At 58.6% G+C, this 27,064-nt stretch overlaps 1 protein-coding gene across 3 annotated transcripts in view; it reads right to left on the bottom strand.

Annotated features, from left to right (window-relative positions):
* Window positions 1–27,064, bottom strand: part of ADGRB2 (adhesion G protein-coupled receptor B2) — a 29,535-nt gene that overhangs the window by 882 nt on the left and 1,589 nt on the right. Inside the window, exons 2-29 of one of the 3 annotated variants that reach the window (XM_036255762.1) lie at window positions 16,373–16,456; window positions 15,953–16,117; window positions 14,663–14,827; window positions 13,917–14,081; window positions 13,669–13,836; window positions 13,493–13,594; window positions 13,231–13,337; window positions 12,231–12,425; window positions 12,015–12,083; window positions 11,829–11,937; window positions 11,180–11,510; window positions 10,704–10,809; window positions 10,478–10,521; window positions 10,096–10,222; window positions 9,538–9,641; window positions 9,338–9,440; window positions 8,461–8,611; window positions 8,211–8,280; window positions 7,721–7,787; window positions 7,492–7,577; window positions 7,093–7,191; window positions 4,878–5,049; window positions 4,469–4,564; window positions 4,084–4,123; window positions 2,836–3,455; window positions 568–603; window positions 159–257; window positions 5–61 (exon numbers count right to left, since the gene is read on the bottom strand). In XM_036255762.1, the coding sequence (XP_036111655.1) occupies window positions 5–61; window positions 159–257; window positions 568–603; window positions 2,836–3,455; window positions 4,084–4,123; window positions 4,469–4,564; window positions 4,878–5,049; window positions 7,093–7,191; window positions 7,492–7,577; window positions 7,721–7,787; window positions 8,211–8,280; window positions 8,461–8,611; window positions 9,338–9,440; window positions 9,538–9,641; window positions 10,096–10,222; window positions 10,478–10,521; window positions 10,704–10,809; window positions 11,180–11,510; window positions 11,829–11,937; window positions 12,015–12,083; window positions 12,231–12,425; window positions 13,231–13,337; window positions 13,493–13,594; window positions 13,669–13,836; window positions 13,917–14,081; window positions 14,663–14,827; window positions 15,953–16,117; window positions 16,373–16,456 (3,737 nt within the window). The remainder of the gene's footprint in view (window positions 1–4; window positions 62–158; window positions 258–567; window positions 604–2,835; window positions 3,456–4,083; window positions 4,124–4,468; window positions 4,565–4,877; window positions 5,050–7,092; window positions 7,192–7,491; window positions 7,578–7,720; window positions 7,788–8,210; window positions 8,281–8,460; window positions 8,612–9,337; window positions 9,441–9,537; window positions 9,642–10,095; window positions 10,223–10,477; window positions 10,522–10,703; window positions 10,810–11,179; window positions 11,511–11,828; window positions 11,938–12,014; window positions 12,084–12,230; window positions 12,426–13,230; window positions 13,338–13,492; window positions 13,595–13,668; window positions 13,837–13,916; window positions 14,082–14,662; window positions 14,828–15,952; window positions 16,118–16,372; window positions 16,457–27,064) is intronic. The other 2 variants (XM_036255763.1, XM_036255764.1) reach the window with 2 other exon arrangements.

The following is a 27,064-nucleotide window of genomic DNA, read 5'->3' as shown; positions in this document are numbered from 1 at the left end:
TTACGCTGGACAGGGTCCGCTCGGTCGCCCCACCCGAGGACACACTCCACCGCTTCTCCCTCTGTAACGGGGGCCACGGGTCAGGGTGTGACCCCTGGGGCCGCTGCACCAGGCTGGGCCCGAGCTCCGGGCAGGGCAGCCACAGGAAGCACCCTCACCTTGGCTGTGGACTGGCTGCGGTAGCGGTCGAAAGTGTGGAATTTCTGGTTAAGCTCGCGGTAGAGTTCCGAGTGCCGTTTCCGGGTGTGCATCACCTTCTGGGAGCCACAGGGCGTCAGGAGGGGTGCTCCCCACTGCGGCAGCACCCTGAGCCAGCCCCACACTCAGGGCACTTGGCAACCTGGGCTCCCACACCCCTGCCTGCTGCTGGCCTCTCTAGACAAGGCCTGGCTCCCTTCACCCCAGAGCTGTGGGACTGGGCAGGGAGAGGATGTTGGGAGGATCCCACAAAAACCACAGGCTCATAGGATCAGGCTCTGCCATGGGGTTTGGGATCATTTTAGGAGTGGGGACCCTCCAGGGACAACCTCCACCCTCTCAACACACACAGACACACACAGCACTTACCTCAAAGTCCAGGTCTGAATACCGTAACTTCTTTCGCTGGGAAGGAGCAAGGAGGCGGTGAAGGAGAAGAAAGTTTTTACCACATCAGGCACTTTAGAGACTGGAAACCCGGCACCCCAGGGTCTGCCCACTGCCCAGGCCTAGGAGTTCGGAATCCTTCAAGGGAAGGCCCTGGGGTTGTGGGAAGAGGGGCTGAGGCCTGGATGATGAGGAGCTGAGGCACCACCCTGCCACTGGGCTAGTTCAGACCCCTGGGCCCACACTCACTGCCACCCCGCGGCGCACAGTGCTGTCAAGGCGCTCACAGAGGCGCACACACTGGCACACACACGGACGCAATGCTGCACACGGGCCCAATGTCCCAGGACAGTCTCACAACGTGGCAGGGGCACAGGGTCACAGAGCAGATGGTCCTTCCTCTGTGCCCGGATTCTACCCCGTTGCCCCATCCTCCCCTTTCCCATAGCCGACCATGGCTTCCCTCTCCCTAGAACCCTCCACTTGTCGTGCAAACACAAGGACTCTGGTTTCTAGTCCCTTTTTTTGACTCTGCCTTGCCCCTTTTCCTGAAAAACCAGGCCCTGCCTCCCTGACCTCCCTACCCCCTCACTCGCCTCTCTGGCCCTCACTTGCCAAAGGTCACCTCCAAAGCCCTAACAACTACTCGGTGTCCAGTGCCTCTCAAGAAGGAGGCCTTGGAATCTGAGAATGTTGGCGTGGGGCACTCATGAAACCAAGGCCAACACTGGGAAACTGAGGTCTGGGGAGGAGCAGGGACTTGCCACAGGCCCTCAAGGATGACTTTGAAAACACCATCTAGATCTCCCAAGGGCCTTCATGACACCACCGCCCTGGTCCTCCTCCCACCCCTGCCTGCTCTTTCTCCACCAGCCGGCCGGCTTCCCCATGCTAGGCTCTGCCCTGGACCTCCGCCCTTCACCTCGCATGCGTGTCCTCCCTGTTCCCAGCCACACCGCTGCTCTGGAGGCGGCACACCTCTCCCTTCCCAGTGCCCACAGCTATGCCCAGTGAAATAAATTTGGAATCCTCCCCCCCCCTGCAAATCTACTCCTTAGCCCCATTGCCGTTACCCACACCAGAATTCAAGACGTCATCCCTGACCCCTAAAGATGCTGCCACATGTATTGCCACCTCCCACACAAGGAGCCCAGTGCTGGCCCCGCCTCTGTGGTCCAAGCATGGGCAGGTGTCCACAGACCAAAACCATGATGCTGAGCACACCCCCGCCCCAACGCCGGTGTCAGGCTTTGTCTTTGTTACGCCTTCCTGTTTTTGCCATCTGCAACAGGAGCGGGCACCAACTGTTCAAGAAACATTTTGGGGGAAAATCTAAACCCGTGAACCTCCTAGACGCTAACTTACTTTCCTTTGTGCGGAGGATGGGGAGCAGGAGTCCGAGGCCGAACGTGAGCAGCCAACAGTGACTGAGCTGTGACTCCTGCCCCCTTCCTTATCCACATCCCCTTATCCCTCCAACCAGAGTTCTGGAGTGTTCCAGGGTCCTGCATCACCACCATCTGCCTGCTCCCAGTGAGTCTGTGCAGGAAAGTGGGGCATCCACAGGACCACCCAGCAGGCAGAGGAGAGGGGCTTCCATTTTCTCAGAAAGGGGAGGGTCATTACCACAGGCCTATGGGCAGTGCTGAGGCTGATTTCGGGGACGATGATAGCAGCATTTCCCAATTATCTAGCACTTTTTATCCGCCCCACGCAGAGATAAGTGTTTCATATCACTCAATTAGTCCTCTGCAACCGCTCCACAGAGAAGCTGCTCTGTTATCTCCACTCTACCAATGAGGAAACTGAGGCTCAGAGATATGAAGGCTAAGAGAGATGAACTGAGGCGCAGAGAAAGCTTTTGCTCAAGATCTCGCTGCTGATCAGCGGTGGCCAGACTTGATGCCAGATCCGCGTGACCAGAGGCCCAGGCTCTCAGCACCTGACCTGAGCCACAGGCCCCTTAAAGGAAGACCCAGCCTAACCATTTACCCCAAGGCAGACACGAAAGCAACTGTGAAGTCCAAGCCCCCTTGAGGAGTTCAGAGGAGCCGGATTCCCTCGTATTTGCCGTGGGCACTGCCAGGGCAGAGCCGCACGGTGTATACATTCCCAGTGACTTGGTACAAATACGCTGCTCAGGGGAGGGTGCGGGTTGTCCCTTCCCGGCTGCTGCCTAGGATTTAGACACAGACTCAGGCACATGGGGGCAGGCCTCCCCCACACACCCCATGCCCTACAGCCGCTCACCTCCAGGGAGCCCAGCTTCATAGTGGAGCCCGGCACAGTGCGGGGCATGGTCCGGCTGCGCTCCCCGGGCTCGGGCACTTGGCGGGCGCTGGGCGTCGGTGGTGGCGGTTGGAAGGTCATCCCATAGGGGTTCTGTAGAGACCCATAGGCAGGACCCAGCCCCAGGCCCGAGTGGTCCACAGACAAGAAGCTGGGGTAGCCTTCGGAGTGCGCCAAAGCCTTGGCAGCCCGTCGGGGGGTGCCCTCAGGCCGGGTCCTCGGGGGATCCTCACCACCTCCACCCGCACCGCCAGGCTGCAGGCTCAGAGTCCTTCGGGGCAGCACCATGTAGTCCCCCTCGGAGCCTGGCTCGCCTGACCGTAGCCATGTGAGGTCCAGCTGCCGCAGGCTGCCCTCCCCACACATGTACACGGGGTTGGCCTCCTGGGGAGGCGGCGGCTCCCCTAGTCCTGGCGAGGCTGCCATGGGCATCAGGATATTCCCAGGCAGTGTTGAGAAACTGAGGCCACCCTCCGGACCCACAAGGCAGGACTTGGGCTCCTCATCCTCATCCAGGGACAGGCGGGACAGTGTGCCCGTGATGGTGGACGGGTTGCACGTGTTGACCTCCTTGAACAGAACTGGGGTCAGGAGTAGAAGGGAGATGAGTTCCGGGGAGGAGGAACCCCAGATGCCCCTGCCCAGGCTGTTCAGGTGCCAAGCCCCTAAGCTCAGATAGAGGAGGTGGCTTGGAGAGGTGGCTGAGTGACTGGTACTCTCCCCCACACCAGAGGAGTTAATAAGACAGCTGGCCCAGAGACCCACAGCAAGGCAGGGCAAAAAATAAAGCCCAGGCCCTACTCTACAGGTCAGCTCCTGCTGTAGGTCCTGACCTCTGATCCCACAGCCCTGAGGCTGTCCAAAGGGCCTTGATCCTCCCCGTCCCTGGGCAGCTGCTCCCCAGGAGACAGACCTGGAAAGCGATTCTGGTAAGAATCACGGCAATGACACAATACTGTGACAGCTACTATGTGCCAAGCACCCTGCTAGGCACCTGACGTCTCCTAATTCATTTAAGGCTCAGAGAGAGAGCTGTCTACCCAAAGTTACATAGTAAGTGTGTTCACAGCCTTAGACCCACTAAGGGCTGTCTGACTCTAAAGTAAACTCCACAGTCAGACCCCTGTCAGGGCCTCCCACAGTGGGCTGGGGCCCTTCCTTCTTGCCCTTCCCTGGGGACCATGCTCAGCTCTGTGCCAGCAGACTCACCTGTCTGACAAGCCAGATCCACATCCTTTTCAAAGTCTGACTATAGGCAGAGAGGGAAGAGCAGGTGGGCAGAGAGAGGATTAATGTATCAGGGTGGGAGGGGCTTAGTCCCCTCCCTACCCACCCGGAGGTGCTACCCATAGCACACCACCCAACAGAGCCCACGGGGGCCCCAGGCATGTCTACTCCAGCCCCACTTGACAGGTGAAAAAACTGAACAAGGGAAAGACTTGCCCAGTGCCACCCAGTAGCCAGTGGCTGAGTCCAAATCAATCCTGATCTCTGTCCCCTCCCTGCCATGGATGAGGAAGGTGAGGGGCCTGGGAAGTGAAGGTGGGGGTACGCTTAGAACCCACCCATGTCCTGCCCAGGCCTCCGCACTCACCAGGATCTGCAGCTGCCCATTCTTACACGAGTCAGGGGAGTCTTCGCTCTCATCGGCCCGGCACACGCCCATCTGACACTTCACCACGTCCTGGACCTGGGGGCAGCGGGTGCCTGCTGGCCTGAGGCCACCACAGGGCCCCTGGCCGCAGCTGGCTGTGCCTCCCACCCTAGGCACCCAGGTGGGTTTGGAGGAACAGAAGCACATCCAGCCTAGGGGAGGGTTGAGGGGAGCAGGAACTCCAGGAGGCCAGGGACAAGGTTGCCCCAGGCTCTCAGCTTCCACACCAAGGGCTGCCCAGCTGGAGGCCTTGCCGGGGGCCTCAGACCCTCCCTACCTGCCCAGTGGGGAGGAGGGACAGTATTGGCCTGGCGAGGTGGGTGAAAAGGACAGGAGAGGCCCAGCCCACCTCTCGGCGCAGGAAGCAGTGCACAGCCGTGATGACGAAGCCTTGTGCAGAGTTGAAGACAGCGAAGAGGGCCTGGAAGAGGACGGAGCGGCGGTCTGTCATGGCCAGGACAGCGGACATCCAGGTGAGCGCCAGCAGGGGCAGCACCACGCAGGAGCTCCAGAGGGAGGCCCTGGAGACACAGCAGAGGGTCCGTCAGGGTGACGCTCCAGGAAGTGGGGTGAGCTGAGCCCTGGCCTGCACTGAGCCTGGGGCCCGCACGCTGCCCAAGACTGGCAGGGCCCCAAACTCCAAGACCTCATTAATGTCCCAAAGCAGAAATGGGCTGAGGAGCTGGAGTCAGAGAAACAGAGAACAGAGACAAAAAGTGAGAACTACGGGGCCAGAGCAGGAACCCAGAGAGGTGGGAGGGACGGACACACGGACACCAGGGACTGAACCACAGCCAGAGGCAGCATCAGGTGACAGAGATGGAGAAGGTGGAACAGAGCAGTGGGAGAGAAGAGAAGGAGACATGCAGATGCTGTAACTTTCAGCTCCAACTTGCACAGAATCACAGGCCTGGGCCCCATGTCCAGAGATTCTGGGGGACGAGGAGAGGGGCAAAAAGAGATGAGAGAGAGAGAGAGAGAGAGGGCATGAGACAGGCAGAGACACAGATGGAAAGATTAAACAGGCAGAGCCCACAGAGGATGTCACAGAGCACAGATCTTTGGGGAGAAGGTGGGGGCCCAGGCCAAGGCAGCAGAGGCTCATCCCCTTCAGTTCCCCAAGGAGGGGGCACCAGGCCCCCAGTGGCTGCTCAAAGCTCTGGGCAAAAGAATCATAGTTGGGACTGGGGGGTTAATAGCCGGGATCAGGGCCAAACCCACAAATCCCTCACCTCCTTGACAGAGGAGGGCAGAGGAAAAAAGGCAGACGGGCCCTGCACCCAGCCACCAGTGCCAACCCGCCACCACTAGCTACAGCCCACATGGGTACAGGAGGGCAGTCTTACTCTACTGGGCCGGGTGCCATACCCAGCCCACTCTGCCTCGTGAACACTCCAGGTGGGAGAGTCAGGTAGCGGTGGGCACAGCTCTGCACACGGCAGAGATGGGCAGAGGCCAGAGGCCTGCTCTATAAAGAGCGGTTGGGAGCTGCTAAGCCTGGGGGTGTGGGGGGCCAGTGGTCTCTACAGCCTCCAGGGGCCAAGCCAAGACTCGGCGAGGACCTAATCACAGTCATGGGGCTGCCACTGATTAACCACCTATTCTCTGCCAGGCCCTGCACTGAACACTTTACATACATTAGTTCACATTGTGATCAAAACAACTCCAATAAATAGGATGGGGATTATTATCCCAATTTACAGATGAAGAAACTGGAGTGTGCCCAGCTGGACAGAGAAAGACCAAGCTGGGATGCAAACCCAGTTTGGCTGCCTCCTCCAAAGCCCAAGCTTTTAACTGCTGGTTCTGACAGACTGGGTTAGAGAGGCAGCTGGCAGCCCAAGTGACCAAGCTTCCCGCCCCATGGAGCTTCCCAGAGATGGTGCCAAACCTCCTCCAGAAGCAATGAGCTCCCTCGCGCCGGAAGTGTGCGAGGTAAAGCTGGACCCCGTTGGTCTGAAATGCTGGGATGGGTTTCTGGCCCTGGGTGGGAGGTTGGGCCTGAGGCCCTTGTGGATTTGTGCATGGTTGAACTTTTAAGAATCTCAGCTGCCAGGGACAGGGGTGTCTCAATGACATATTCTCTACCTCCAAGATTCTCTGTCTCCCAATTGGTTGAGATTCAATGTCCCTGAAATTCTAACTTTCAGATTCTATGACAGATGATAAGACTCTGATTCACATTCTAATGTTCTTAGCTTCTGATTGTCTTATTCTAAGATTCTATCACTCTAATTCTAAGGCGCTATGGGCTCAGAAATTCTAAGGACCTGAGATTCTATGAGCTTCGTGGGCTGAGGGGGAAGGAGGGCCCTCAGCTGTGCCTAGGTACAACACAGGCTGGCAGGGAGGGCGGGGGAGCAGAGGGGTGGCACAGCAACCCAACACTTTCCGGGAAGCGCAGACATTCACTCCCGATGCCCTCTGCCATCTCAATGCCCGAACCCTTGGCCAGGTCAGCTTTCCAGGGCGCTGGGCTGATATCCCTCCTCCCCCCACCAAGGGTCCTGCCCCCCATTCTTTTCCCCGCCCACCTCCACGCCCCCCCAGGGGGCACAACTAACATGGCGTTCCTGGCCGAGGCTGAGCTGAGCAGGGGGCTGGGGACCACTCCACACGCTGAGCAGGGGAGGAGCAGGCTGGCCCAGGGGCACCGCTCCAACCTCGGGGGCGGCACAGACACGGGAGAAGGGGGAAACACATGGGAAGCGGGAGGAGAGGGGCAGCATGAGCCCCAGAGCAGGGTGGGAGGGGGAGGGCAGGCGAGAGAGAGAGAGGTGGGTTAGGGTGGGTGAGGGGCCACAGCTGAGCACTCCGAGTGCCCACCTTGCCTGCACCCTTGATGCATCAAGGTTAGGGAGCCCCGGGCAGTCGCATCGTCAAGCCCTGACTCCAAGAGCGGCCATAGCCCTCCCGCCCTATACCATTTCCCACAAGGCCAAGTCACAGAGACATCCCCTTACCCGGCCCTCTGCTTCTTGGACTTGTCTGAGATGCCATCTCGAGCCATAAGCTTGTTGAAGACGATGATTCCGATGAGCATATTCACCTGGGGGCCCAGTGGAGTAGGGTGAGGGAGACAGGATCACCAGGTGCCCTCCTGGCAGGGAAAGCCCCAGGTGGGAGCTGGAGAGCAGGGAGAAGCAGACCCCCTGGGCCACACACCTCCCAGGACACCGAAGGGGCACATACCAGGACAATGACGGCTGCAGGGCCCACAAAGGCATACAGCAGGCCACCCTCCAGGGAGAGCCAGCAGCTGGCGGGGAGAGGGAGCATCAGACACCCAAGCAGGCTCCTCTCCACCCTCAAACACCATTCCTCAGAGACCCCGAGCTGCCAGGCCCGTATCAGCAATGAGGCCAAGCTCCAGACAGGGTTAGAGGGAGCCACTGGCTCTTGCTGAGCCTCAGTTTCCCCTCTAACAGAAGTGAAGACCATTAGGTCCAGTCTCATGAGGATCAAACAAGGCTGATCCCTGAGCTGAATGGTTCTTGCGATTATCCAATCCCAGCACATCCTTTTACAGTCAGGGAAACTGAGGCTCTGAGATGGAGAAGGATTTGCCCTAAGCCCCACAGTAGGCGTGGGCCAGAGGTGCAGCCTGAAAAGGCCTGAGGCCCAGTCTGGGGCCCTAACAGGTTCAGTAACCCCCACTGCCCACCATGGGAGGCCCACGTACTAGCTGGATGTACCGTATCCTTTGGTGCGGGTAAAGCCAACAGACACGGCCACCACCAAGGCAGGCAGACCTGGGGGAGCGGAGCCAGAATGAGACAGCTAGTCCTCAGGCTCAGGGTCCTCTCATCCTCCCAGACCCCAGCCCAGGTGACCTTCATGCCCACAAAGAGGGGTGAGAGCCAAAGCTGAGTCTGTCTTGCTGCCCCTGCCCCCAATGCCCACTGGCAGAGTCCAGCACCGGCCCTGCTCACCCCAGCCCAGGCAGAGAAAGCGCTTGCGAACAAGGCGGGTGCGCATCCGTCCAATGACAGCCAGGTAGGACTGCCAAGCCTCAGTGAGCACCCAGCAAAAGGAGGAGAGGAAGAAGAAGTGCAGGAAGGCGGCCGTCATGGTGCATACACCCTGCAAGGAGAGGAAAAAGGGGGGAGTGGCCCTGAGCAGCCGCCAGGGTGGGAGGCGCCAGGCTGCCCACACTGGCTGCTGGGCTGCCATGGCTGCCCACCTGAGCTCCACCCCCCCACAGAGCCCTGCTAGGCACCCCGTCCTCCTGCACCCACACACAGCACGACACAGGCCCGGTGACATGCACACAGCATTCAGCATCTGAGAAGCAGTCGGGCAGGCTGCCCACACACAGACGGGGTTGGCAGGGAGGGGAACAGCCAGGAGCACCTGCCACGTCACGGCCGGGTGGGCCCCCCACCTGGCACTCACAGTGCTGGCACTGTGCAGGGAAGGTGAGGGGGCATAAGGGACAGCCAGGACAGGTCATCCACAGGCAGATGGCACGAGAGGCCTCGCTGAGGCTCCCACACGTCCACCGACATGAGAAGGCCCAGGCTCCACAAATGCAACCCACCCGTACGTGTGCACACAGGCGTTCGGCTCACATAGCCGTTCACAGATGTACACAGACATTTATCACTTGAGTACACCCACCCCTCCTCTGCAACGCCTGCACGTATGCTCACACACAATTTCCCACACCCTCACCCAACACACAGCTGGAGTGTATAAAAACACCCATCACTTAGGTACATACACACAAACACACGCGTCATCACCTACAAACACTCTCCACCCTCACCCCCTTCACCCCCCCCTCACTCCCCGTGAGCCTGCACCTGCCTTGCTCAGCACCCTTGACTGGCCCACGAGAATCAGGATGTTAGACGCCAGGATGGACAGGCAGAAATTGAGCAAGATGATGGAGCGTTCAGATTTTATAAACCTGAGGGCACAGAGGGCAGAGACAGAGAGCTGGCTGCCCCAGCCCAACCTGGGATGACGGGTCACCTCCCACCCTGTCTTCCCAGCGTCCCACCTACCTCCAGAAGGCAGCGTAGATGGCAAGCAGGGTGAGCAGTGCCATGCAGGACACAGCACAGCCAATCACAAGGGGGACTGAGGGGGAGCCCGCCAGCTCCAGGGTCTAGGGAAGATGAGCAGAGGCTCAGATGGGACACTGGGAGAGGGCAGTTACAGGGGTGCCCTTGGCCTCCCCACTTCCTGTCTGGTAGAGACTGGCACCTGCATCTCCACACACAGAAGGGGACTCACCACTGTCCTCACAGGTGCACAGAGTGGACTCAGTCACATACGCAGAGGCATATTTATGCTCGGTCACCCCCACTCTGGCACATACAACCAGACACCCATGTGTGTACACACACGAATGCCCACAGCCACGCACCCCCAGGCACATGTCATCACTGTAGCACCATCCCAAGGGCACAGACTTGCACGTGCAATCCCAGAAGTGCTGCTGCTCAGACACACACGTGGGATCACCCAGGTCGCTCTCGACACTGCCACAATGGCCACCGCCACAGATGGCCACTGCAGCCCAGCTCCCCCCAGCCCAGCCCAGGCACCCTCCCACTCACCAGGTCCTTGGGCGGCTGGGCCAGCACGGCAAAGGTGGACAGGTGCTGGCACTGGCAGCGGGTGTGGGCTGCCTGGGTCTCCAGGGTCTGGCAGCTCTCAGTGTCCCAGTCCCCTGAGCTGGCATCTCTTGGGTGGGGGGAGATGGAGTGAGCCCCAGCCCAGCTTCCCGGCCCCACTCCCAGCACTGGCCACTGCGCAAAGGCAGGTGAATCCGAGGCAAGGCCACAGCCAAGAAGCAGGCAGCTGAGTGCCCCAGGATGTGCCCTTTATCCCTTAGGCCACGGATGGCACCCAGGAGCCCTCAGGCCTTCCAGGCGAAAGATCCCCTCCAGAGGTTCTAGAGCTGCACCCCTCCCCCCACAGAGCCCCTTTCCAACTCACGCTCTGGAGTAGTCCCAACTGGCGCAGTGCGGACCTGTGGTGCCCTGGGGAGAGCATGAGTGCGTGTGGGCTGCGGAGCTCACCACCCTGACCCCCGCCCATGCTGCCACACAGGCCCCGCAAGTCAGAGGGTCCACCTGCCACTGTCACCCCACCACCCCATCAGACAGGTCTTTGGCCACCTGCGCTGGGGTGTTCCCAGGGTCCCTGCCTGGACCCCACTCACATTAATGATGTAGGAGAGCTCCACCGTGATAAGGGGCTCAGCTGGTGGCTGTGTAGGGGGCCGCACTGTCACTGTCATCACCCGGGATGTGACGGCCAGCGGGGGCCTGGGGACAGGTTCTGAGGTCAGCTCCTGCCAGTGGGTGCCCAGACCCAGTCAGGAACCCAGAAGGTGTTTTGAATGGGGAGAGGGGGCTACCAGAGGTCAAGTCCAGGGAGAGGCTAGAGCTCAGCGGGCCCAGAACTTCGGGTGAGGTCTAGAGCTCAGTCTAACACCCCCTGGACCCCAGCGCAGCCTCTAGGAGCTTCGTGGACATCTTTGAAAAGCACCTGTATCCAGAGCCAGGCGAGGGGTCCCCAAGGCCGCAGGAGGGTGCAGAGGAATCTCTCTGTGGCCAGCACAGGCTCAGTCTTCCTTCTCTCACCTGGAACTCCCTGGGCCCTGGGAAGCCCCATCCACCCCTCCGAGGTACTCACCTGGGGGGCGGCAGGATGAGGCCCAGGGTGCGGTAAAGCACAGCACCAATCACAAAGTAGGAGGAGGAATCCTCGGGGTCTGCCGGGAGGAGGCGCTGATGGGAGTAGCCTGGACCAGGGGGCACTGTTCCTGGGCCCCTCCCCCGGCCAGGGCTGCTGGATGTCCCAGAGGCAGCTGGCTTCCCTGGGGCAGAGAGGCTGAGCACCTCCTTGGGCAGGAAGAGGCGGTCCTCGGAGTGACGCACCCAGTCCTTCATGCCCCGGCGGCCTCGCATGGGAAACGTGATGTCGCTGGACACTGCTGAGACTGGCTCTCGCTGAATGCTGATCACTGCAGGGGGTGGGGGCAGCAGAGACCAACAGACACGGGGGCAGACACGAGGGAGAGGGAGATTTAGGGGAGACAGACACCAGGAAGGCAGATGCAGACACCGAGGTTGGTACCAACCCAGAGGTGCGGGGACACGTACACAGAGAAACACAACAGAGATGGAGGAGAAGAAACACGGAGAGAAAGATACAGTGAGTTCAATAAGGAAGACAGGGCCCCAAGAAAGAGAGAGAAGGAAATAGGAACAGCCTCAAAACCATCCCCCCATGGAGGCCTGGGTTCCACATCCAGCACCCCCTCCCTCCCAGCCTCCTGTACCCAAGTTGTCTGTGACAATCAAAGAGCTCTGAAAGGCCTTGAGAGCATCGCCCACCAGGTGAATGAAGTCCTCCACCACCCGGAGCAGGTGCACAGAGCCAGGGGACACCTGAGGACAGAAGGTGTGTAAGGGTCCGTGATGGAGGTGAGTCATGGGGGAAGAAGCCTAGAAGCCAAGCCCCTCACCTGCTGAGCATCATCCCATTTTTCCTTGTTTTCTGCATCCACCATGAAGCTCACCACCTGGAAGAAGCGCTGGGGAGAGAGAAGTGACTGTCTGGAAGCCCAGCCCCAGGGGCCAGAGCTTCCCCATCACAGCCACACCTGCTGCTCCCAGAAGACTCTGCCATAGGGACCCAGCCTCATTCAGTGGTCCTTCCCCCCAGCAGAGCAGGAAGGTACCTGCACATCATCCGCAGAGGGCACGTAGGTGGCCCTCTTGAAGGTGTCAGTGACGTTCCTCAGAATGTCCACAGAGAAGAGCAGGTCTCCGCTGTAGTAGGTGCGCCGGGCCAACAGCTCCTGCAGGCTGCGCACCACTTGTGACATGCCCTCGCCCGCCAGCATGCGCTGCCCCTTGGCCAGGTGCTCCCGAAGCTGCAGGGGACAGGTGGGCTGCTGTCACGGGAGTGGCAGGAGCTGGGACCAGCCCCTGGCCCACCCCACTCCCGTCTGCCCGCTGCTTGCATCAGGAGGAAAGAGGGAAAAGGCAGCGATGATGCTCGAAGGGACTCGGGGAGACAGAGCTCAGGAAAGAGACCCACAGAGAGAATCTCTAGAGATACTTTTAAAAGACTGGAATGGACTAGCTAGAGAAGGAAGGGTGCTCAGGTGTTATAAAAGATAAGCATGGTACAGGGATAGGGTGCACCCCCATCCCAACAAGGTCATGTACACTCTGGAGTCTAACTCACTCATATTTATATTTTGTCTCTCTCTCTTTCTCAAATACACGTTCCAAATGCAAACACAACTAATACCAATTACAGTCAGACAAGTACACACAGGCCACGTTCACTGACACCATTCTTACCCCAAGAAAGGCCCTAAGTTGGGCACTGAGGACACAAAAATAAATTCAGTTTTGTCCCTAGGCCTTCAAGGAGCTCCCAGTCTAGCAGGACACAGACATTTTGAAGAGCGCTCATTACACTTAGTGACCGGAGAGCTCAGGGGGCTGTCGGAACAGACGCAGGCACCAGGGAGAAGGGAATATACTTGAGAGTTAGGCCTTGAGGTATGAGTAGGAGTTTGCCAGACAGGGAGAGGCACAGCCAGGCAGAAGTGAGCACAGCATATATACGCCAAGGCACATGAGCATGAGTGAGCATCAGGCTCCCTCCACCCCCGACCAGCGTCTGGCGTAGACCTTGTGCCGCCTGGCCCAGCAGGGAACACTCACTGACAGATACAGGTAGCGGTACTCGTGCGAGATGCAGCGGGCAAAGCTGGGCAGCCCCCAGTATGCCACGCCCTGGGCACTGAGGAGACAGCGGCGGCTGGCAGACCCTGCAGGGGAAGGAGAGAGGGTTGGGTGTGGGAGCTGAGCTCTCACGCACTTCATTCTGCACCTCAGGGTGGAGGATAAAAGAGGATGGAAACCCAGACGGGGGCAGCAAGAATGAAAGGGTGGGGGCCTGAGGGCAGAGCTAGCCGCCCCTCACCTGAGGCGTTGGGGGGACACTTGTTGTAGATGATCTCGCCAGCAGCCGCCTTCTTCCACGTCATCAGCATCACGTACTCATCCCTGCACATCTCATGGAAAGCTATGGGTACAGTGACGGGGCTCAGCCAGGCCCACGCGCTTGTCTCCCAACACCCAGGGGCCTGCAAGCAATACCTGGACACCTCTTCTCACTGCAGGGCTTCACCTCCTCTCCGGTGCCCTCGCAGGGATAGCCCTGCGCGCCCGTGGCCTGGCACATGCGGAAGCGACGCTGCCAGCCTGTGTCACACGTCTTGGAGCACAGGCTCCACGAGTTCCATGGTCCCCACTTGCCATCTGTGGCTACAGGAAAGGGCGGGCATGAGTGGCCCCAGGTGCTCCCAGGGCCAGGACGGCCACCTGCCGCCCTTGCAAGCACTCACCCGGGCACTCAAGGTTGCTGCACTCGCGGGTGTCAGTGAGGGCACCCGTACACGTGGCCCAAGCTGGACCGGCCACACTGCACTTCCGGCTGCGCTGCTGGGTCCCGTTGGCACAGGACGTGGAGCATGGACCCCAAGGACCCCATTCTAGCCACTGGCCTTCCACTGCATGGGGAGACACAAGCAGGGGTGGCCGTTGAGCAAGGGGTGTGGGAACTGGTGTGGGCAGAGCACCGCAGGGAGATGGCAGAGCCTGTTAAGCATTGAGGCTTGTGTCAGGCCAAACCCACTAGAGAGAGTGGATGAAAGGGAGGGGCTGGAGTGAGCAGGTGGTGCCTGAACCTGGTCCTGCCCGCGTGTCACCAGCTCCAGGAACACAAGGCACACATTCTCTTTTGGCCAGGGAAACGGGTCACCTTCTGATTGATCTTTGTCTACACTTAAGCACAGCTTTGTGTCCCCTGACAACCCAGGTGGCCATGAGCACCCAAGAGCTATAACAGCAAGGGTTCCCCTGGGCTTAGGGGAAGGGGCACTAGCAAGCAGCTCCCCCTTGGATGGGGACACCCGTGCCAATTCCATCTGGGTTGGGCCAGGTCACCTCCCACACTGACAGTCTCCCCATGCTTGGTCAAAGTTCATGGGGCCCCCAGGGACAGAGCACTGGACATGACTGCCTCCTCTGAGTCTCCCGACCCCCACCCGGCTGGGCGACGCCCGCCTGGAAGCCCACGGGCGCTACTGACCCGGGCAGGCAGCCATACTGCAGAGCTTAGTCTGCAGCTCAGGACCCTCGCAGGCCTTGCCGCCGTGCTGGGGGGGCACGCAGGTCCGCATCCGGCTCCGGGACCCCCGCCCGCAGCTGCGGGAGCACAGGCTCCAGGACCCCCACTCCTCCCACACGCCGTGCACTGCAAGGAAGCACGTGGCCGGTGGCTGGGCTGTACCTTGGCCCCGCCCACTGCCCATCCACCCACCAATCAGGAGCTCCGGCAGTTCTGCGACCACTCCTCATTGGCTCTCTCCCGGGCCACACCCTTTGGGCGGGATGTGGATGACAACCAGTTTACAGTCCCAGCTCACACAGGTCACCCAACCAGGGAACCTAGAATCAACCCAGAAGGGGAGACAGGGGTCCTCCTCTCTTGGGAGCACAGGAAAGCCCAGGAAAGGACTCCAGATCTACCCCCACCCTACCCTACTTTGTCCCTCCCCACCCCCCACCCCCAACCACGGACCCAGAGCAGGAAGCCAACACAGCAGGCCCGGAGCAAGAGAAGCACCCCTCTGACCCCAAGCACATGGACACACATTGACATGAACCTCTACACGGACACTGTCACAGAGCTCACAGGCCAGGCACAGCTTTGCCCAGCCCTCTGCAAGCTCCTGCCACACCCCCGCTATCAAGTGCCCTCCCCAGGTAGCCCTACTTGAATTCCGCAGCCAGGAGCTGGCCAGGCCCAGGCACCACTGCCCTCCCTCGGGCTGAGGAGCGGACTGGCAGAGGCTGCCCACTCCCCGGGCAGCACATGCTCAGCCTCAGCTCCATGCTGGGCTGAGGGGGGCTTCAGGGGCTACAGGAGGCTCCCTGGGGAGTGGGGTGGGGAATCAGAAGAGGGACAGGATGGTCAGGAAAGGTTTCATTTTTTTTTTTAAGTGGCAATTGTCTTTGATCTTGAAGGACAGGCTGAATTTTGATAGCCCAGCAGGGGAGGGGGCATGGGATGAGAACAGGAGATGCAGGGAGGGGGGAAAGTGCGAGGGGTGCTGGTGTGGCCAGAGCACAGGGAATGTGGAGGGCGAGGGTGAAAAGATAAGCCTGATTATCAGGCCCTAGGCACCTGGGGAGTGATGTGCCCAGAACCCAGCCCACTAGTGTGGGCCTTGATTCGTGTGTGTCCCCAGTGTCCTGGGAGGGGCTGGGCACAGTGTGGGGAATAGTCAGATTTGCTGAATGAAAGGAAGATTAACCTGCCCAAGTCCCAGACGGGACCGTACCCTGCCGGCAGATGGGGCGGGGAGGATGGGCATACCTGGGCAAGTGGCTGAATTGTTGCAAGGCCGGGTCTCCCGCAGGGGCCCGCTGCACAGGGTCCCATAGGGGGAGGACACACAGGAGCGGGTCCGCACCTGCAGACCCTGCCCACACGTCAGGGAACACACGCTCCACGGGGACCACTCCTCAGCCGCTGGGTCACCTACAAGAGAGGGACAGCGTCGGCGGCAGGGGGCACCTTCCAAGCACTTGGTCTCATAGGAATCCTCCTACCCTGACCCCAAGTGACATGTCATTCAGGAGGCAACCCAGTCCTGCCCACAGGCCTCACGTGGCAGAAAGATGTGACTGAGCTCCAGGACATAAGACATAGACGGGTACATGCCAAGCACACATGCCACCAGACGCCACACAGTCGGGCCCCCGCCACAGAGGAAGGGAGGCGGGCCCGAGTTACCTGTCTGCGCCAGGTATACCCCGGGCTCATCTGCAGACCTTGGCCACTGGGTTTTCACCTTTGGTTCCTCTTCCGGCTCCTCACCTGGAACACGGAGGTGGTGGCAGGGGTGAGCCAAGGCCAGCTCTGTCCTGCCGGGATGGCACAGAGAGGGTAGCCTTGCTCGCCCTCAGCCTGAGGGTCTGGAACCAACTGCAGATGCTGAGAGAGCAAGTCCTGCCCCCTGCCCCACACCACCATTCTACAGATAGAACACTGAGGCTCAGCAGGCCACACAGGGCTCGCCCACAGCCTCACAACTCTCTTTTCCTCCTCTCGCCTCAGGCAGACGGGGGGAGACTGGAGAGGGGTGGCCATGCACATAAATGAGCTCTGGGAGACTTCTGCGCCAACGCTGTCCACACCTGTCTCCTGTAACCCTCCCTGGGAAGCAGAGGCCCCCATCTCTGCGTAATGATGAGAAAACTGAGGACTACAGAGGGGAAGTGACGTCCAAGACCACACAGCCCGGTGAGCCCGAAGCCCAAGCGTTTCCCCCTCACAGGGCTGACTCCTAGGGCCGACAAACACCCAAGCTGGGACACAGTTCATGCCAAGCCAGGGGCTGGGTCTTGGGTCCCGATTCATCTCCCCAAGCAGCACAGGACTGTGACCTGGAAGTGCAGGTCAGAAGGCTGTTCCTCAGAGACCCAAGGGCTTGGGGCAGATACTACCTCCCGTGGGCCCTCCTCCCTGCTGCCTCGTTGGCCAGGAGAGCAGCAGGTTCTCCAGGAGGCCAATGCTGCTTCGGCCCCAGCCCCAGGGCTTTGGCTGCCCTGATGCATGTGTCTGCTCTAGGCCCTGGGAGCACCACCAGTGCTGGAGGAGGGGCTGGGAGAGGTCCCGTTCCCCAGGGCTTGCCCGGCTGCTCACACAGGGACTGATCCGGGCCCTCCCCCATGTGGGTAGTGCAGAGGGGAGAGGCCCAGCTGGGCAAGTGGGACTGGCTCAGCCCATGCTGTCCCCAGACCAGAATGTACTCCTCTCTCCAACCCCAGGTCCTCTTCTATTTCTAAAATCCACATCAACACAAAACAGGCACTCTGTGTTTATTTTTTCTTAATCCTCACTCGAGGACATTTTTCCATTTTTTGTTCAGATAGAGTGGGAAGGGGGGAAGAGAGAGAGAGAGGGAAAGATTGACGTGAAAGGGACACATCGAGTGGCCACCACCCACATGACCCAACCAGGGCCGGGGACAAACTGCAACCCAGGTACATGCCCTTGGCGGAAACCGAACCCGGGTCTCTCCGGACCGCAGGCCGACACTCTAACCGCTGAGCCAAACCGGCCAGGGCCAGGCACTCTGTGTTTAAAGGAAACCAAGAGGGCTGTACTCTTCCTGGCCCCTGCTGCTCAGTCCAGGCTCTGCATCAGAGAGAGAGCTCTTCCTGACCGGGCATGCAGAGTGATCACCTTGGGGAAACCTGCTGTCCAGGGGCCTCCAACTGCCACTCAGCCCAGCTTCTGGTCTCATCAACTCGGGGGCCCTTCCCTCCACCTCAGCCACCAGTCCTAAGATCTGCTCTACACCAACCCTGGTACTTCCCCACCGTCTCTGAAATCTGGACCCCAGGACATCTCCGGGGTCAACCAACCCTGGGTCCCAACTGGGGCATGGACACTGACCAGCAGTGACATTGGGCAAGTGTCTTTGCCTCTCTGACCCCATTTTTACCTCTCTGACACAATATTCGAACCCTGACAGCAGGCCACAAAGCCCTTAGCACACTGCTTGGCACATGGCGAATGCTCAGGAGGCAGGAACTTTGTCTGGTTTATTTTTACCATCTCCCCTCCCCTCCCAACTTCCACCCCTTCTGCACCCTCACATGTTACTCTTCAGCCCCCGGGCCGCCTCCCTCTGACAGCACCTGCGCTGCCTCCTGGCCTCACTTTGGGCCCCTCCTCCATCAGGACCCCTGGGAAGGTGCTGGGCCACGCTGCCAGCTCCCCAGTCTGCTCCCCAGCCCTTCCACCACACCCGCTCAGCCAGTCCCCCCCCAGAGCCTTGTGACAAGCCGCCTTCTCCACACCCACCCCCGGGCTGCTGAAGAAATCTACAGCTGTGCCAACTGGCACCATGACAGATTCAGGGCTGCACATCCGCTGGGCGCCCAGGCTTCTCAGCAGCTTTCTCGGCTCCCTGCCTTCCCCATTCCCCACCTCAGCCGCCGGCCGCACTAGACCGGGACCCCTCTCTCCAAGCCCATCTCCACCTACTCCCTGGGCGACAAGCTCCATTACAGAGAAAGCAGAGGCTGTGAAACAAGAGCCCCCCCCCCCCCCCAACTCCCAACTTTCCTACAGCTCTCCTCACAAAGCCCCCGACCCCCAGTCTTCTCCGGAGGGCTCCATCCCTTACCTCTCTCCATCACATTCCATCAGCATTTTCTCCTCATTGCAGCCCAGGAACCGACCCAGGCCGCCTCCACTCTGGGGGGAGCCCTCCTGTGACCTGCCTTCCTCCTCGGGCGACTGCCCTCCAGCCTCTCTGCAATCCATGAGTGGTCCAGGGCTGGCACTCCAGTTTCTCACCCGCCACTCACATCCTGGCTCAGATGTCACCTCGCCCGTGATCCACTGCAGTCTGCCTTCTGACCACATCTTTCGACTGAAACCATTCTTGACAAAGTCATCCACGCCCTCCTTGCTGCTAAATGCCGTGGACACTTTGCAGGCCTCATCTCATTTGACCCCTCGGCAGCATTTGTCCCTGTTGACTCCCTGCCTCGAAACACTCCCTTCCCTGACTCTTGCTTTCCTGCTGCCTCTCTGGCTCCTCAGTCCCAGCCCCACTACTGCTCTGTCTTCCGGCTGTTTCAAGCACCCACACTTTGTCCTGTTCTCACTGCACACCCCGCACCCTTCCTCCCGGCTTAATTCGCCCCTCTGAATGGCTGCTCCCAAGTCATTATCCCAGACCACCCCTTCCTTCCCTCCTGCCTCCCGCTGGGAGCCCTCACACTCAGCATGTCCAAAATAGGATCATCTCCTCTCAAACCTCTACCTGCTTGTTCCCCACGTTCTTTGCCTGGAAAACTCCTGCTTGACCTTTAAAACCCACCTCAAATGACCTCTAGTCTGTGAAGTCTTCCGTATCCCCACTTCCCAGGCAGAACTGGCTGCCCCTCCTTCTATGTGCCCTCTCATCACAGATGACTCCATCTTCCGTCGGAACTTCCTGCCCCCCAGGAGCCCTCTGAAGGCAGGCCGTGTGAGGCATCTCCCTGACCACAGAATCCGGTCCAGGGAAATATCAATAAACACCAATGAACACACTGCTCCCAGCCCCCCCACCCCCAACCTCATGGCAGGGTCATTGGAAACAGTCATTTATAATCAATCTTGAATATCAGCTCTATCCAGCAGCCCTCCGCCCATTTATTAATGAACCTGATACCCATTTAACAATTAACATTCTGGAGAAGCCTTCCTGAGGAAATCTAGCCAAGAGTCCCCTTATCCAGCTCCTGTTTTGGTGTCTTGGCCATCGTCGTGTCTGTGACAAAGCCCCCACCAGCCTGGCATCCAGGAAGACCATCGAGCAGGAACACGTGACAGGCCAGCCTGACCTGCTTGGCGTGGACTCCCTGCTTCCTGTGGTCTGCAGCCGAGTGCAGGCCAGCCCACAGGACACCAGGCGTGATGGTGGGGGTTGCTAGAAACCACCCCGATGGAAAATCAGAACGTGTCCCAGGTCCAGCTTGAGTCCCTCTCCCAGCCTCCTGGGCTGGGCCAGAGAGGGGAAGGAATAAGTCCAAGGCCACACAGCTGGGGCCGCACTGACTGCTGTCCCCTCCACCCCCACCCCCACACCCCTCAGAGGAGTGGCCAGCTATTTATTTCCCCACAAGTGAAAGCTAGTTCTCCTTGAAGGGGGAAAGAGACAGATAAGGCCAGAGGTGTCATCTGCTGAAACAAACAATTATTCAGATTACTCAGCATCTACCATGTGCAGGCCCCAGCCAGCTCCAGAACAGGGGTGTCTGAGAGGCAGCTGAGCCAAGAGGACGAGAAGGGGTCCAGGAAGGGGTGTGAGTGTCCCCAGGACTCCCGAGTGTCCCCCCAGTGAGCTTGAGGCCTTACTAGACCAGGGACTCTGCTGCCCGCAGGCCTGCGATCTACGGGTTTTCCCACCTGGCGGCCTGACGTCGGCACAGACAAACCTGCTGCCCAGGACAGGCTTCCTGGACCAACCCCTGAACGTCCTGTTTTGTTCTGAATAAGTAACACTTACTACACAAGTGCTACGTGCCTGTCACCATGCACCCTACGTCACCTCGTTTCCTCCTTATTAGGACGGGTTCTCCCATTTACTAGTAAGGAACGAGGCTCCAAATCTCACTGGAGAGAGGCTGAGGGGCTCCAACCCAGGCTGTCTGACCCTGGGGGCTGTGCCCTTTCCCCTGAACTGCCCTGCCTCTGACAAAATGCAGCTCAACTTGGACCTCCTCAGAGACACCTTTCCTAATTCCCATGCAACCCCTAAGGCACTGCCTCGTCCCACCAAAGCCCCTGACGCGCCTCTATTATCCCATTTTCATACCCCTTTCTAATCGCTCCTGTGCACACGCACCCCCGCCCTGAGGTGAGCCTGATTCTCCTCTGTAGCCTCGGAAGTGACTGTCTAGGGGGCTGGCTCCAGACACGACCCCTGCTGAGGAGCCCTCAGTGGCTCCCCACTGCTTTAGCCAGTGTCAGCCTCTGAGCCTGTCCAGTCCTGCCCTCCCTCCCCATCAGGCAGCCAAGCACACGGGGGGCCATGTGGAGAGCGGGAAGAACACAGATTCGGGAGCCAGACAAATGTAGCTCCGATTCCCAACTCTGCCACAGTCTTGCTATGTGCCTTTGGGAAAGTCACCTCACCTCTCTGAGCTTAAACATTTTCAACAGGCCCTGGCCAGTTTGGCTCAGCTGTTAGAGCACCGGTCTGCGGGCCAATGAGTCGCAGGTTCGATTCCAGTCAAGGGCATGTACCGCGGTTGCGGTTGCGGTTCGGTCCCCAGCCCTGGTCAGGGTCATGGAGGAGGCAACCAGTCGACATATCTCTCTCATCAATGTTTCTCTCTCTCTCTCTTTCTCTCTCTCCCTCCCACTCTATCTGAAGATAAATGGGAAAAAAAGTATCCTAGGGTGAGGATTAAAAAAAAAATCTTCAACTGAAAATAAAGATGACACTTCCCACCACAGGTTCGCTGTAAGAATGAAAGGAAATGAGATATGTACCACCTGGAGCACAATAACCTCTCAATGCAAAGGAGTGGCCACCCCTTCTTGGTTTCCCTTGAATATACAAATGCTTTCCTTCTTCTATGTGCATCTGCTAATGGTGTTTCCTTCCTTCTTCCACATCGCTCTGCCAACATACATGGCAAATGCCACCTCCTCCAGGAAGCCCTCATAGGCTGACCACACAGGGGCTTGGGTATGCTGGTCCCTTCTTCTGTGGCTTAGACCCCAGGCTGCCTCCTGCTGCAGCTGTGAGTGTCCTGGACTAACCCCTCACGTAGGCCCGAAGGAGGGTCTCAATCTTCCCTGCCCCTCTTGAGCAGCTCTGAGCAGCAGACGCAAGACAGGCATTCCAAACATGGGCCAGATATCTCTGAGAGCTCCCCACCCACCGCACTGGGACCACTCCTGCCTCACTCCTGGCACTGGCAGGCAGGGTGGGTACAGGCTCTCTGCCATTTGAGCAGGACTGCAGACCCTGCCCCCCCAACTCCAATCAGTCCAGCCCCCTCAGCTTCTTTGTCGGGATCTTGTTAAAAATAACCACGATAATCATCACTTCCACAGAGAGCGCGGTGGATTCACAAAGCAGTCCCCAGGCTCTCTGCATCCTCCCTGAGGCTGACCCCAGAGCCCTGAGTAGGCACCAGCTGATCCCCTTGACACGTGGCTCCCCAGCCCCAGCAGTGCTTCTAGTACCCCATAGTGCATCAGAATCCCAGGGGTGCAGGGACAGAGGGAGGTGGCTTTTAACACTTCCAGGTTCTACCTCTACAGTTCAGTGCAACTGGGTGTCCCTATGAGACCAGAACCCCAGACAGAATGCCAGTCCCTCTCCAATGACTTCCTCCCCAAGCTGCTGGCCTAACTGCCTAAGCTCCCAACAGGGCTAGCTGGGTCCCTGCCACCAACCCCAAGCAGCCAGGAGCTCCTTGAGAGCAGAAACCATGTCTGACTCACACTGTCTCCCCCATGACACCCAATTTCTGGCTGCCTACTTAAAGCCCTCAGCCAGCAGGGTGAGGTCCCAGTGTTTGTGGATGACAGTAAGAGCCTTGGCCCCATCTCCCACCCCTGGGAGGGTACTACCGTCCAGTCTACACCTGGGAGGGTACTACAGCAGTCTGCATCGCCCCATACCCCGCACATTCACACCTCCACACCCTTGCACAGGCTGTTTCCTCCACCTCAAAAGCCCAAGCTCCTACGGGGTTTCCCAGAGCATGCAACAGGAGTTGACTTGAGGGGGGGGGGGGGCACAACAGCACCAGGAAATAGCACTGGATCATGAACAGAGGAATGTATCCCCTTTCCATGTCTCTTTTAATTAGGGTGACTTTTGCCAATCTGCCTCTTATAGTCAAGGTTGCACCTGTTGCCCTGATGTAATTAACAGTACCCCCTTTATAACCTCAAGAAAGTCCCAGTTTAGATGATGAATTGTGTGGTAACCTTACTTTTAATTCTTCCAAATGCATGAAAGATGAAGCCTCTGGGCTTCCAAGACTTTCATAAACCTTCCCAGCCCGTGCTGATTTCTCTTTCTAACGAATTGACAGGAGGGATGAGCATTTCGCTAGAATTCGATAATGCTGCTTTGTTTTCACTGTGGTTGTTTCTATGGTTTTCTTCTATTCCAAATAAGTGATATACTTTTGCCATTTATGATATAAAAATTCTTTTTAATAAAATGAATTTTAAAAGTGAGTCAACGTAGCCCAGCCAGTTTGGCTCAGTCCCATGGACTGAGAGGTCCCGGTTCGATTCCCAGTCAGGGCTCATGCCCAGGTGGTGGGCTCGATCCCCAGTAGGGGGCGTGCAGGAGGCAGCCAATTGATGTTTCTCTCACATCAATTTTTCTATCTCTCTCTCCCTTCCTCTCTCTCTAAAAAAAATCCATAAAAAACATATTTTATAAATAAACAAGCAAAATAAAGAATAAAAGAGTCAATTTAAGGAAATATTTCACAGGCTAGTGGATTCCTATTCATTCCTCAAAACTCAACTCAAAATCACCTTCTTCAAACTGCCTTCTCACCCCTCTGTGGTTTAATCCCTTACCCTTCCCCCTCCTTGACATCAGCACACGTACATCATACCTATTACACTGAATTATGACAACAGGCAGCTATTTATTAAGGGTTAACCATGTGCCAGGCCCTGTGCTAAGCACTTACCCACATTCTCTTGCTTAATCCTCAATAGTATTCTGTGGAATAGCTCTCCCATCCCCATTTTTCGGGTAAGGAAATGGGGGTGAAGAAACTTGCCCATGGTCACACAGTTAATCAGTGGTGGGGGCAGGAACTGAAGCTGGCACTGAGCGACCATGGCCTTGACCACCACTGTACAGTAGTGGTCACTCTCCCCCTCCAGAGGGCAGAAGGGGTGTCTGCTGCACCTCGGATCTTATACACTCTGAGGCGGTCCAAGATCTGGCACAAACTGCACTCTGACAAGACATGAGTGATGGATGGGCTGGGACTCAGTCCCTGCTGAGATGTCTGGGGGAGTCTGTGCCCCACTCTCCATCCCAACAGATCTGGGCTGGAAGAGTCTGCCAGGAAACGCATGTGCTAGGTCTTCCTCCACCCCACCCAGAGAGGGGCCCTGCCTCCCCGAGATCTGGGCCCTAAATGGGCAGGTAGGGCCCACTTCCTGCCACCAGGCCAGGCTAGCCAGAGGCCGGGCCTGAGAGTTGAGAGGAGAAAAGCCAATCTAGGGCTGAACTGGGCAGGTCAGGGGCAGCTTCCTAGAGGAAACGGGGCTTGAGCTGTGCTTAGAAGGGTTCAGACGGTCTGGGAAAACGAAGGCAAGGGCATTCCAGGGGAGGGAAACCGTCCTCGAAAGGCAGGGGGGGGCCGAAAGCCGGGAGTTCAGGGGCCCTGGTTGAAGAGGTGGGGGAGAACTCGAGGGAAGCCTGAAAAGCAGGGGGCAGCAGGGTCCGGGTGGGGCTGGAATGCCAGACCGAGGAGTCTGGACCACCATGGGGAGTCACTGGGGGCTGAACCAGGGAACTAACACAGAAAACTGGGGGTCATGAGGTTCCACTGGGCGGCACCTTGTCCAGGCCCCACAGCAGTGGCAGGATGGGGATCTGCACCTGCTCTTGCCTCCCAGGCCCGACTCTCAGGGGACCCCAGGCTCAGGAATGGAGCCCAGATGACGGGGTGGCACGGGGCCCATGGGGGAGGCAGGGAGTGTGGCAGAGGAGGGAGGGAGATTGCAAGAGGGAAAGACACTCTCAGGTGTCACTTTGCACAGCCATCCCCATCGGCTGATGCCTCCTCAGAACTGGAGGGTCAGTGGGCAGGAACTGCAGGTCAGTGGGCAGGAACTGCAGGAGCTAGGCTCTGCAGCTGGCACCACCTCTAAAACCCACCTTCCTGCCCAGCCTCAACCAGCCTCCGTACCAGTCCTCCACTGAGTTCCTTCCTGCCTGCCTTCCCTTTCTTTCTTTCCCCCCACTTAACAGATTGCAGCAGCAAGATGGCACAAATTTATGGCTCAACTCACCAAAAATAACAAGAGATCTATCAAAGGCAGTTTGCGTGAAATTAACAGGCGCCTGTACCCTCTTGTCAAACGCACTCAGCTCTGAGGCGAGCCCAGGCACCCCGCTCCGCCACTGCCCACCAGTGCCCGGCCTCACGTTCTTCCAGCACCAACCAGCCCCACCCCGCCTGGCCTCGCCACTGACCCTACTCGGGGTGTCCCAGAGGAGCTAGGCACAGCTCCCTGCCCCGGTACCTGGCAAAGGGGCCAGGAGACGGGTTCTGGTCTTCCTGTTCGCCACCATCCCCACCAATCTTGTTCTCAATCTGGCAGCGTTATGTGCCAGCCGGTTCTCCTACAGTTGGTACATGTGTCCAGCTGGCCCAGTGGGGAGGAGGTGAAGAGAAGCATGGAGATGAGGCCAAGGGCTTGGCAAAGGCTGTGCTGCCACCAGGCACAGAGTGCCCTGGGCCCCGATGATGCCACTGGCCCTCAGATTCTCCCTGCCACATGGAACAAACTGAGTCTTGCCTCAGAGAGTTTAGGCAAAAGGGAGGAGGCGGCAGAGAGGAAGAGTCTCTTGCTTACCAGGGGAGAGAAAGAGTCTATGCCAGCCCAGCTGTCAGCCCCAATGTGCTGCGTGAGCCCACTCCTGACGTGATGCCCCATCAGCCCATGCAACTCCCCACAGGGCCCTCCTGCCAGCAAGCCCACGGAGCAACCTGGAAACATGCCAAGCAGGACAAGGGGCATGAACAGAGGTCAAGCTTGGGAACAGCTGGGAGCCCAGTGCTCCCTGCTCAGACATGACACCAGGCCTCATGTCCAAGGACAATCAGTGTCCAATCTCCACCCATCCTCAGGCACAGAGGCTGCTGCAGCAGCTGTGATGATGGTAGGGATGACGGTGCCCTTCCTATAACCAGTCCTCTCTGATCTCCAAAGACACCCTAGCTACCAACCAACTCCTGCTTCCGGCTTCAACTGAGCCCAGCTGGCTGCTCCTGGCTCTGGCTTTACATGGCAGCCTGCCCAGCTGGTGCCTGCCCGGGAGAGCAGAGCCTTGCTCGTCCACTACAGACCACTGGGCTGGTGGACCACAGGGAAAGCCAGACAAAAGAATTCACCCTCTGCCGAGCATGATGGAGGCCCCACAGAGTGACAGGCAGCGGCGGCCAGGTAGGAAGAGCCATAAACCTCCTGATATATGCCTGGCACTCTCCACAGATGTTCGACAAAGAGGCAAAATTCAATTTCTTCCTGCAGGCACTAAATCCCAGGCCAGCCTCCAGGGCCTATAACCTGCCCACGGCCTACCTGTCACTGGGACAGCTTCATTGACCACTGTTAAGAGGCCAAGCTGGCCTAGGAGAGAGGCCAGAGCAAGGCGTGGGGCTCTTGCCACGGTTGAGCACCATTCCAGATGTCTCATGAGGGAGGCCGAGAAGCCCCTCCTCCAAAGCACTGGGGGAGGCTACTGTCAGGATAAACACCCCGTCTCATTAATTCAGGAATATCTCCCCATTTCATGGACAATAAACTGATAACAACAAAGGGGGATCCACTCAAGGTAACAGTCAAAGGAGGCCAACTCCGGGACTCTGGCCTCCAAAGCCGGGATAGGGACAGATCACACTCCTCCAATACTCCCAGTGGCCCTCACACAAGACCCACCGCCTCCCTGTAAGACTCTCTCGGTCAGATCCAGACGCCCCTTCTGACTTATATCCCTGCCTGACACCCTCATGATAGTCGGCCAACACCTGTTATCCCAAATGGGGAAACTGAGGCCCAGAGAGGAGAGGGAAGTTCCTGTTAATACCAGACCTGAGAAGCAGACCCCAGATCTGCTTCCCTCCCACCCCACTCCCTGCCAGGCCCCCGAGCCAGCCCCTGGCCGAGCACTGTTAGCAGGCACGCAGGATC

This window comes from Molossus molossus, unplaced genomic scaffold (genome assembly GCF_014108415.1).
Source record: "Molossus molossus isolate mMolMol1 unplaced genomic scaffold, mMolMol1.p scaffold_m16_p_12, whole genome shotgun sequence".
Classification (NCBI taxonomy): Eukaryota; Metazoa; Chordata; class Mammalia; order Chiroptera; family Molossidae; genus Molossus; species Molossus molossus.
Note: the sequence above shows the minus strand (reverse complement) of the source record. Positions and strands in the feature narration are given on the sequence as shown.